A 12701-nucleotide genomic window follows, 5' to 3' on the forward strand; every position below is an offset into this window, starting at 1 on the left:
GAAATACTAAAGGGAATTCTTTGGGCAGAAGGAAAATGATGCAAATGGAAGCACAAAAATGCAGAAATGAAAAGAATACATCAGAAAGGGTAAAGATGTGGGGAAATCTAAATGAATATTGATTGTTAATAAAATAATAATAATCATGTCTTGTGGGATTTAAAATATAGGTAACAAATATTATAGGACCAATGATTGCACAGAAGGAGGAAAGGGAATAAATGGAGTTAAAGTCTTTGAAAATCCTTGCACTGTCTGGGAAAAAGTAAAAGCACCAATTTAACATAGTTTCTAATAAGTCAAAGATGCATGCTGTAATCATCAGGGAAATGGCAAAAAATAAAAGACTGTATTCCTAGTGATCTAAAGAAGGGACAATGAAACTGAAAAAATACTTGATTAATCCAAAAGAAGGAAAGAAAGGAACAAAGATAGCACTAAAAGAAAACAAATCGTAAGGTAATAGGTTCAAACCCAAATATACCACTAATAGTATTAAATGTAAATGAACTAAATATTTCAATCAAAAGATGAAGATTTTAAGATTGGATAATAAATCAAACCCAACCATGTAGTGCTTACAAGTGGAAAACTTTAAATACAAGGACTCAGGCTGAAAGTGATAGGATGGAAAAATTTAAACCATGCAACACTAATCAAAAAAAGACTGACATAGCTTTAATAATACCAGATAAAATAGATTTTAAAAACAGGTGGTATTATTAGAGATAAAGAGGAATATTTTATAATGATAAAAGGGTCAGTTGAACAGAAAGATACAATATAATGCTAAATTTACATTCACCTAATAACACACACAAAATACATAAAGCAAGGACTAATAGAACTAAAAGGAGAAAAGGACATCTATGATCACAAGTTGGAGATTTCATATACCTCTCAAACCGATAAAATAAGCAAACTGAAAAATCAGTAAATGTGGAAGATCTGAAAAACAAAATTAACAAACTTGACATGCAGAAAATACATTCTTCAAGAGCACATGGAACTTTTACTAAAACTGACGATACGCTAAGACATAAAGCAAGTCTCAATTATTCTGTATGATTGAATACTATGTACTCTATTCTCTGAAAACAGTGAAATAAAACTAGAAATCAATAAGAAGAAGATAACTAGAAAACCTCACTGTTTGGGAATTAAGTAAACATATTTCTAAAAAACCCCATGTATTAAACAAGAAATTACAATGGAAATTATAAAATATGTTTAATTCAATGATATTTTGATAATGTCACATTATCAAACTCGTGAAAATCAGTGAAAGCCATGCTCAAAGAGAATTTTTTAGCCTTAAATGCATATATTGGAAAAGAAGGTTACAAAGCAGTTATCTAAGTATCTATCTCAAGAAGTAGAAAAAGAAGAGCAAATTAAGCCCAAAGAAAGCAGAAGCAAGGAAATAATACAGAGCAGAATTAATAAAATAGAAAACACATGAATGACAGAGAAAAATCAACAAGGCCAAGTTTTTCTTTGTATAAAATAAAGAATTTGACAAATTCTGGCAAGAATGAGGGGGAAAAAAGGGAAGAAAAGGCATAAATAACCAACATCAGGAATGAAAATGAGTAAAGTCCTTGCATCTATGAAAAGATAATAAGAGGACATCGTGAAAAACTTTGTCAAAATTTTGATAATTTAATATAAAATGGACAAATCCTGTGAAAAATACAACATACTACAACCAATGTAAGTATAGAAAAGTCGGAATAGTCCTAAAACTAATAAAGAAATTGAATCTGTAATTAAAAAATAAGCCACCAGCCTTTTTCAACTGGAATTCCATGAGAATTAAGCCCTAATGCCCTCAGGCATTCATTATGTTAAAACAAAACAAAACAAAACATCTAGAAGGGTATAAGTTATGCACCCTCCTTGAGAGAAGTAAGAAAATAGTCATTGAAAACACTTTTTGTAGGGCTTACTTCTCTCACAGAAACCTGGCTGAGAAAGGCTGCTTCTCACAGAGAAAGGATGGAAGGGTGAATTCTCCCAAATATTGAAGGAAGATAACATTTATCTTACAAAAACTTCAGCAGAGAGTAAAAAAAGAAGGAATATTGGGGCTGGCCCCGTGGCCGAGTGGTTGGGTTTGCGCACTCCGCTGCAGGCGGCCCAGTGTTTCGTTGGTTCGAATCCTGGGCGCGGACATGGCACTGTTCATCAGACCACGCTGAGGCAGCGTCCCACATGCCACAACTAGAAGGACCCACAACGAAGAATATACAACTATGTATGGGGGGCTTTGGGGAGAAAAAGGAAAAAATAAAATCTTTAAAAAAAAAAAAGAAGGAATATTTTCCAACTTGTATAATGAAGCCAGGAAAACCTTTACATCAAAAAATGACAAAGATCTTACAAGAAAAGAAAATTAAAGACTAATCTCTCTCATGAACATAAATGAAAAAAACCCCAAACACAAAATCAAGAAATCAAGAAATCAAATCCAGCAACATATAGAAGAACACACATAAAATACACCATAATGAAGTCTATTTTATTCCAGGAATCCAATGGTGGTTTAACATTCAAAAGTCAATCAATGTATAATCCATCACATTAAGAGAATAAAAGAGAACAATCATGTAATCATAAGAGACACAGTAAAAATGTTTGATAAAATTCAATATCCATGCATAATAAAAACTCAAACTAGAAAGAGAAGGAAACCTCCTTAATCTGGTAGCAATTATCTATGAATAGCCTCAGAAAAATCATTCCAAATGATGAACTATTGAAAAGCCTTCACTCTGAAAAACTATAGTATTGTCTACAGAGGTAGACGACTAAGCCAATGGAAGAGAATAGTAAATTCAGGAACAGACCCACATATGTAGAGGTCATCTGACTTAGGACAAAGGTGACACTGCAGTGCAGTTGCGAAAGAAAATCTTCAGCAGATGCCAGGTCAACCAGCTATCATATGGACAGAAAGGAATCTTAACTCCTACCACATACCTTTCACAACAATTAATTTCAGATGGATCAATTTCAGGTCATATCTAAATATGAGAGGTAAAACAAGAAAGCTTTTATAAGACAATACACGAAAACATCTTCATGACCTTCAGGTAGGCAAATAGTTCTTAAATAGGAAAGAAAAAGCATTAAACATAAAGGGAAAAATCGATAAATAAGACTACATTAAGAAAACGAAAGGGTAAGCTATAAAATGGGAAAAGATATTTGCAATAAATATATTTGACAAAACACTCAAATGTAAAATTAAGAACTCTGCCAACCTATAAAAAAAAAGAACCTAATAGAAAAATGGGCAAAAGCTTGAACACATATTTCACAAAAGATGACATCCATTTAGCCATTAAACATTATAATCCAGGGAAATGCAAAAAAAACCACAAGAGAGTGCTATTTATCTACCAAAATAGCTAAAATGAAAGAAGATAAATAGTATTTTTACCAAACGACATGCACAAGAATGCTAATAGCACTACCCATAATAGCTTCTGAAGTAGAATCAACTCAAATGTCCATCCATAGCAAAATGGATAAACTGTGATATAATTACACAATGACATATCACAAAATGAGCATGAATGAACTACAATTACACAAAAAACGTAGATGACTCTCACAATCATAAGGTTGAGTACAAGATGCCAGACATAAAAGAATATATACTGAACACTTCCATTATATAAAGTTCAAAGACAGGCAAAACTAATATATAGAGAGGAAGTGAGAATAGAGATTACCTTTAGGGCTCTGGTAATGACTATGATGAGGCACAGGGAGGAGTCTGGGGTGGTGCTAATGTACTATACCTTGATCTGGCTGGTAACTGCACAGATGTGTTCGCTTTGTGAAAATTCATCAGAAAATTCACATAAGATTTGTGCACTTTGTTATAAATCTCTCCATCACTCCTCTCCACAAAGGAAGTCAGAGAGTGAGATTAGAACAAGATAAAAAGTGTAACAAAAATGTATACACAACCACACTATAAAGCAACTAGACCTAACAAACACCTGTACAACACTCTACCCAACAACAGCAGAACACACGTTGTTCTCAAGTGCACATGGAAGATTCTCCAGGATAGACCGTATACCAGGCCATAAAACAAGCCTCAATACATTTAAAAGGACTGAAATCATGCAAAATATGTTCTTCGACCACACTGTAATGACATTAGAAATCAGTACCATAAGGAAATAAGAAATTAATGTATATGCGGAAATTAACACATTCCTAAGTAACCGAGTCAAACAAGAATTCACAAGGAAAATTACTAAATATTTTGAGATGAATAAAAATTAAAACACAGAATACCAAAATTTATGAGATGATGTAAGAGCAGTGCTCAGAGGGAAATTTATAGCTATAAGCACTTACATTAAAAAAGAGGAAACATCTCAAATAAATAACCTAAACCTTAAGAAAATGGAAAAAGAGCAAAATAAACCTAAAGTGATCAGAGGGAAAGAAGTAGTAAAGACTAGAGTAGAAATTCATGAAATACAGAAAAGAGAAATATTAGAGAAAATCAATGAAACCAAAAGTTGGTTCTTTGAAAAGATCAAGAGTTGACAAACTTTTAGCAAGTATGACCAAGAAAAATAGAGAGAAAGCTCAAACTACTAAAATCGGGAATGAAAGAGGAGACATCACTATCAACTTTACAGATATAAAATGGATTATAAGGGAATATTAAGAACAATTGTATGCTAATAAATTAGACAACCTAGATGAAATGGGCAAATTCCTAGAAAGACACAAACTCCTGAAACTGACACAAGAAGGAAATTCTGAGTAGACTTATAACAATTAAAGAGATTGAATTAGTAAACAAAAAACTTTCTACAAAGCAAAGTCCAGGCTCAGAAGGCTTCAGTGGTGAATTCTACCAAACATTTAAAGAAGAGTTCATATCAAATCTTCTCAAATTCTTCCAAAAGATCTAAGAGAAGGAAATACTTCCTAACTCCTTCCATGAGGCCAGAATTGCTCAGATATCAAAACCAGACAAAGATATCACAAGAAAACTACGAATATAGACAAAAAAGTCCTCAAAAAAATACTAGAAAACTGAATCTAATAGCACATAAAACAGATTATACACCATGACCAGGTGGGATTTATCCTAGGAATGCAAGGTTGGTTTAACATCTGAAAATCAACAAACCACGTGAATAGAATAAAGGACAAAGACCACATGATCATCTCAACAGATGCTGAAAAGCATTTGTCAAATCCAACAGCCTTTAATGATATAAACACTTAACAACCTAGAAAAAGAGACTTTCTCAACCCGATAAAGGGCATCTACAAAAAACCCACAGCAAAAATCATACTTCATGGTGAAAGATGAAAGCTTCCTTGCTAAGATCAGGTACAAGACAAGGATGTCTGCTCACATCTGTTCTTTCAATATTGTATTGGAAGTTCTAGTCAGGGCAAATAGACAAGAAAAATAAATAGAAGGTGATTGGAAAGGAAGAAGTAAAATGAACCTTATTTGCAGAAGATATAAACTTATATGTAGAAAATCCTAAAGAATTCACTAAAAAACTATTAGAGCTATTAAATGAGTTAAGCAAGGTTTCAAGATACAAGATAGTAAAAAATCAATTGTGCAATGAATAATCTAAAAATGCAATTAAGAAAATAGTTCTATTTACAATAGCATCAAAAAGAATAAAATTAACAAAAGAAGCACAAACTTGGACTCTGAAAACTACAAAGCATTGTTAAATGAAATGAAGGCAGATCTAAATAAATGAAAAGATATTTCGTATTCATGGATCAGACGACTTAAAACTGTTAAGATGACAACATGACCCAAATTGACCTACAGACTCAGTGCAATCTCTATCAAAATCCCAGCTGTCTTTTTTTGTAGAAATTGACAAACTGATACTAAAATTCACATGGAAATGCAAGGGATCCTGAACAGCCCGAACTATCTTGAAAAAGAAAAACAAAGTTAGATGATACACATGTTCTGATTTCAAAATAATTACAAAGCTACAGTAATCAAGGCAATGTGAGCTTGGCATAAGCACAGATAGAGAGATTAATGGAACAGAATTTAGAGTCCAGAAATATAAACATTCACATGTATGCTCAATTGATTTTTGGCAAAAGTGCCATAATAAGTCAAGGCAGAAAGAATAGTTTTTTCAATAAATGGTGTTGGGACAACTGCATACCCAGAAACAAAAGAATGTAATTGGACCCATTCCTCACATCACATATAAAAAACAATTCAATTGGATCAGAGACCTACAAATAAGACGGAACTTTAAAACTCTCAGAAGAAAACACTGGAGCAAACTTTTGTGATGTTAGGTTGGGCAAGGCCTTCTTAGATATGACACGAACAGCACAAGCAATAAAAGAAACAAATTGGCAACTGGACTTTTATCAAAATTTAAAACTTTTCTACTGCAGATGAAACCCTTAAGAAGTAAAAAGACAACCAACAAAATGAGAGAAAATATCTTCAAATCATTTATTGGATAAGAGACTTGTATCAAGAATATATGAGGACCTCTTAAAACGCAACGACAAAAAAAGATAAATCGCCCATTTAAAAAATAGACAAAGGATCTGAACAGACAGTTCTCAAAAAAAGAGGTACACTAACTAATGGTCAATAAGTCCATGAAAGTATGCTCAAGATCGTTAGTCATTAGGAAAACGTGAATCAAAACCACAAGGAGATACTACTTCATACCCACTAGCAGGGCTAGAATCAAAAAGAAAGATTAATAACATGTGACAAGGGGGTGAGGAAGTTGGAACCTTCCTATACAGCTAGTGAGAACGTAAAATGGTGCAGCCACTGTGCAAAACATAGAGCTACTACATGACTCGGTAATTCCACTCCTAGGTAAATACCCAAGAGAAATAAAAACATACGTCCACACAAACTCTTGTATACAAATGTTCACAGCAGTATTGCTAATAGTGAAAAAGCAGAAACAGTCCAAATGCCCATCAGCTGACGAACAGATAAACAAAATGCTGTGTACCTATGCAACGGAATATTATTTGGGAATATAAAGGAATGAGGTACTAATACATGCTACAACACGGATGTACCTTGAAACATTATGCTAAGTGAAAGAAGCTAGTCTCAAAAGAACAAATATTGTATTATTCCATTTACATCAACTGTCCATAATAAGAAAAGTTATAGAGACAGAAAGACGATTAGAGGTTGCCTTGGGCGAACGGGCTGAGGGAGAACCAGGAGTTACTAAGGGGTGTCGGCCTTCTTGGGATGATGACAATGTTCTAGTACTGGACCGTGGTGACGGTTGCACAACTTTGTGAATGTACTAAAACCACTGAATTGGTTACTTCTAATGGGTAAAATGTATGCTTTAAATAGATTAATTGTATGGTATGTAAATTATATTGCATTAAGCTGTTTAAAAAAACCTTATACACAGTGTGACCATTATAAAAGCATTCTTAAAGGCAGAAACCATATTTCATCATCTCGTATGCTTTACTTAGTGTCTTCCACAAACCTGCACACGGAACACAAGCTCTACCAACACGCTCGTTTCCCTTTCCCCACCCACCATAACGTCCACGATACTTTCTTGCACATAGTAGATGAACAACAAAGCACTGTTGCTGAATTATGTGACTTTTGCTTAGTAAACCCTTTCCTCATAGATCATCCGAAATAAATGAACTCCATAACGATACCCACAAATGCCAAATCAGAGAAGGACGGCCTCACAAGACGCCCCTTGGTAAATTTTTTGGAAGTATTGAAGCATGACTGCTGGTTAGAACAAACTTTTTAATAGAAAATATTTACAGATATCAATGCTACAAATGGAAAGTTTGCAAAAAACAAGAAATCCAAACGTATAATCTGACAGTGGAATCAAAAATGTGAACACCGTATATGAAGCGTAAATTTAAATCAAAAGGCTTTCCACGGTCACTTAAAACAGTGAAGCCTCCACATCAGTTTACTTTTATGGAAGGAAGTACGGGCAGAAACGAGCGATTCTCTTACAAACTGTACTTGAAGCAAAGCTTCAATTATTCTTTTTTTTTGGTTAGAAAGCCAGGAAAAAAGGGTAAGCTGTGAAAGAAAAAATAAGGATAGTGAAAGCGAATATTCCATACTATTTTATTAAATTGTAATGAATTTTATTCTCTAATTTTGACTCACCAAGTCTATAGAATCTACTAATGGCTGGCTTGGTTGAAATACAGAATCCTCATTTTCTTCTTCATTCTTTTTGCAAGGCATTTGCTTAGAAGGAAGCAAGTTATACCACAGAGTGAAAATCTCATTGGAAAATGGTAAATCTGCCAGGCTGATCTGAGTTCCAGCCTACAGGAAAAGAAAGGAAAAAAAAGAGAGAGAGAGAAGATAAAATGTTTAAATTCATATTTGCTCCCTCTGATACAATTAAGATTATTGGGTAAGCTTGTTTTAGGGAAAAAAAATACAATACTCATGATATAAAGCATTGGGGGATTTTTTAAAAGCCTGGAGATGTCTTATATTTTCAGGTGTGACTAAATAAGAAATAATCCCAATCTAAAAGCCAACCCTGGGGGCTGGCCCAGTGGTGCAGCGGTTAAGTTTGCACGTTCCACTTCTCAGCAGCCCAGGGTTCGCCGGTTCGGATCCTGGGTGTGGACATGGCACCGCTTGCCATGCTGTGGTAGGCGTCCCACATATAAAGTAGAGGAAGATGGGCATGGATGTTAGCTCAGGGCTAATCTTCCTCAAAAAAAAAAAAAAAAGCCAACCCTGGGGTTATTTTGTGAGATACTATTTTGCCAAAACCTAATGACTAAGCATGAAATTTTTAATAAGTGTGAAATTATTTTTAAATGAAAAGTTTTAAAAAAGAAAAAGAAAAAAAATAAATGACTAAGCATAGACCATAATATATCTTACAATATGCCATGAGTGCTTTATTACTCACAAAACCCACTATCCACTGAAAAATTTAAAAACAAACAAAAAGTCTACTGTGGATCTTAAATGAGAAATCAGATAGCAAAATTTTTCTCTCTGGATAAGTTAAGAGAATGTCAAAAAAAATTAAAGGTTAAAAGCTTTTATATTTCACCAAATCACACGTATCAGCCAGAATCTAAATTAAACTGCACCATTTTTTAAAAGGCTATCAATTAACACATTTATTAACTTTACGGAGCTTGTGACATATATATCTATTATACTAAGCCTTTCCAACAGCCTGACCAGTCTATTATCTTTGCTTCTAACTTTATTTACTGTCAAACAATATTATCAAATATATTTTTTCATATAAAGAAAAGGAAATACTAATAAGAAATCTATCACCTGTTTACATTTTATTCCTCGTGAACCGTGTGTTTCTGTGTTTCCGAGTGGACTGCAGACAAGAGTTAAGTGGAGACCCTGCTGTTTTGGGACATATGGGCACACCTCCACGCGCATGCACCTGAACACCTGTTGACCTCACTGGTACATGACGGTTTTCTGGTTATTACGCACAATGTGTGTTAAACTCACTATTGGTTAGTATGATGTCTTCTGCTTTAGCGTTTAGACCTCACACTGCTCTAAACACCACTTAGGTCTTCCTAGAAGCTCTAATACCACACTTAGTCTTAGCCAAAAGGCTGAGAAGTGATGAGAAGTTCTAAAACCATGGCTGGGGAAAATGAGCTGAACAAAGGAACTATATACTCAGTGCCTTGCTTGATCTAAGTTTGTAACAGTGACTTATGTGTGGGATGTCTTTGATATCTGGCTCCATCATTCACTAGCTGTGTGGCCCTGATCACATTACTTCTCTAAGCAGTTCTTTATCTGAAAATAGAGGTAATCGTAACCCTTTTCCTAAGATTGTCATGAGGATTAAAGGAGATAATGTATACAAAGCACCCAGCACAAGACTCGTCCTGGGAATAATAAACATACTCCATAGTGATTATCATAACACAGGCCAAAGTTCTTCTTTAGCCAGAGGGTAGAAAGTACATTTTATAGAAAATCATAATTTCTAAGCATCTTTTAAAGGTCTGGAATAAGAGAAGGAAAACTAGAAATCACTACTTCAGATAAAAAATGAAACCACCGTTGGATGTGGCCTTGGGCAGATCTGCAGTGGTATGAGGGCTGGCGCAACAGCAACTAGGAAATTAATCTCAGAGCAGCCAGTCCTAAGCGTGGTTTCACATGGCAGCTATGAGGCCCTACCAGGCGCTCCTCCCTCCGGTGCCTGCTGACAGAGCACAGGTCCACTCGCAGCGTCTTCTGCTGCAAGGCAGCTTGGGAAATGGCCACTCTGAACATATCGTTGAATAAGATGGATTCCGTGGCTGGGTGGACTTTTGTTCGAAATAGACAGCTGACATCAGTTGAGGAGGGAAGTAGAGCAACCCTAAAATAGCTGTAAAGAACAAGAGTAAAATGGATTTCAGAGGCGCTGCAAGGATACTGGATTCACAGCTATCGTTTGAAATTATCTGCAAAAGAGAGAAACGAGGGGGAAGATGGAGTCCATTATCACCCTTAAGCTTTGCTGCCATGTGGGTCCCTGCTCAGTGCAGAGGCTCTCTTCTTATCCCAGCCGTGCCGACTGTGCCCCAGAGCATGCAACGGCCCAGCCTGCCGGTCACCACGAGGCTGCGGCAAAGGTGCACGGCAGGAAAGCAACAGGGAGGAAAGTCCGTGGGCAGCCGGATTTCATGTCCCTCCTGCCCAGGCACAGCCAGTTCCAAAGTCAGCTGTTTCTGAGCCTGGGAAGGCAGGCACATACTAAGCAGATACTGGTGACGGTCCCAAAGAACACTCATGCAGAGAGCTAAAGGAGCTGCGCAGGACCGTTTCTCAGGAATGGAATACATTATTCTACTAGAGAAAAAGAAAAGCTAAGTAGCATATTGCTGAGAAAACTCAAAACAGATGAAATTTCACAGTTCAAAAATACCACTGTCCGGCATCTCAGAAGTCTCAGATATGACGAACTCAAGAGTTTATGCTTTGTAAAATTCAGAGGAAGAGTTACCAAAAACAGTAACTTCTAATACTACTTTAAAGTGAATTTTCTGAGCACACATTATACGAGGACTCACAACCCTTGGAAACAGCATGAGGTTATTTCCTTTTAAATCCCAGAAAGAGCACACCCACTAAATGCCCACCTCCCCCTTCCAGGCTTGTCTAATTCATACTCTGAAGGGTGCCTTTCTCCAATTATAAACACTGTAAGTCCACATGCAGAACTGAGGAATGTCGTATTATTGCTGTGCTTGATATCAACGTCAATTACGGAGCTGCAGCACTAAAATCTAGTGGACCTCGGGCCGTTGCTGCTAAGGCTGGAGATTCAGAAGAAATCTTTTTTCTCCGCCTTCATGGAAAGGCAATAAAAGGAAGTATTTTAGAGAGCTGGAATGGAGAGAAGGAATGTTCTGTTTCTCCAGACTTCAGTTTTACTCTGAAACTGAGTAAACGAACCAGTTACATGACCCTAAAAGGTTTCCCCATGAAAAAAATCAGGTTTTACGTGGTTCAGAGCCCAAGGCAGAGGGGAAGGAGGCAGGGGCTCTTCTCTTATTGCCGTAGGAGGTCTGGGGAGTCAGGAGCCTCTCAAGCAAACACCGCGGCTGCTGCCAACCAGTTGAAGCACAAACTCTGCTGGTCGTAATTAATAACCAAAAATAAGTTCCAAGTTAGGGGAGAAAAAGAACTGTTTTAAGGATATTTCATACTAGTTAGTTGCCATTTCTAACAGTGCCATTATGCAGGCCCAGGCTTTTGTGTATGGGCTTAAGAACACGTTGCTATCCATCTCAGGAAGGTTCAGACCAACTGGACAAGCAATTGCGTACCAGCTGCACAGCGAACAGCTGGCTGCCTTCCCCGGTTCAGCCTCCCATTGATCCTGAACTACACAGGCTACCGCCAAACCTCCCACAGGCACTGTTCTTGTGACTTCCTACGAGGTGAGCGAGAGTGACTGAGACAGCGTGTCACAGGAACATTTGGGTAGGACTGTCCTTACGATCTGAGTTTACAGAAAGTGTGTGTTCTCGGGGGCTCTGCAGTTTTCTCCTGGACTTGTGGGTTGGCTTTCACTGCTCAGAGACTCGATCCCTGGTGGACCTGTCTTCACCCTGACAGGCTATACTAACATGAAAAGGCTGCCAATGGCACACGCCAATATCTCAGAGTATTTATCAGTAGGGAGAAATCACAAATAGTATTATCAGCCTGTCTCCCCAAGATACTACTGATGGGTATTCCTAATCTCAGTCCTGGGAAGCAGGCTCTCCGGGGTGATCAAGCCACGCCTCCATTACGCCTTCCTCTTTACCACTCTCGCTAATAACGTGGATTCCCCACACCTTGATTTTGGGAGGCCCTCTGAGCCCACTCCCCTCCCAGCATCCTACCCCCTCCAGCTTTGATGCTCATCAACACAGACATCCACTAGCTCCATTCTTCTATTGCCTACTGAATAACCTAGCTCTTCTTTTCTTAGATCCAGTTTCTTTTCTCTGACAATTCTTAAAATATTAGGATGTGAACTTAAAAGTAAACCCATAGGGAAAACATCCAGAACTCTTAACATTTACTCTACTAAACATCCTTCTCATTGAGGAACATATTCTATCATTAAGGAAATCCACCTGCCTGGGTATAGGGTCTTGGTAGGGGTCACTCTTACTCA

The 12701-nt window shown here is 36.8% G+C and overlaps 1 protein-coding gene across 3 annotated transcripts in view; it reads right to left on the minus strand.

Annotated features, from left to right (window-relative positions):
• The window catches only part of WWC2 (WW and C2 domain containing 2), a 209296-nt gene that overhangs the window by 32908 nt on the left and 163687 nt on the right, over window positions 1–12701 (minus strand). For all 3 annotated transcript variants that reach the window (XM_044760694.2, XM_070499627.1, XM_044760695.2), the window contains exons 15-16: window positions 10223–10415; window positions 8189–8353 (exon numbers count right to left, since the gene is read on the minus strand). In XM_044760694.2, coding sequence (XP_044616629.1) covers window positions 8189–8353; window positions 10223–10415 — 358 coding nt within the window. The remainder of the gene's footprint in view (window positions 1–8188; window positions 8354–10222; window positions 10416–12701) is intronic.

This window comes from Equus asinus, chromosome 27 (assembly GCF_041296235.1).
Source record: "Equus asinus isolate D_3611 breed Donkey chromosome 27, EquAss-T2T_v2, whole genome shotgun sequence".
NCBI classification, from domain to species: Eukaryota; Metazoa; Chordata; class Mammalia; order Perissodactyla; family Equidae; genus Equus; species Equus asinus.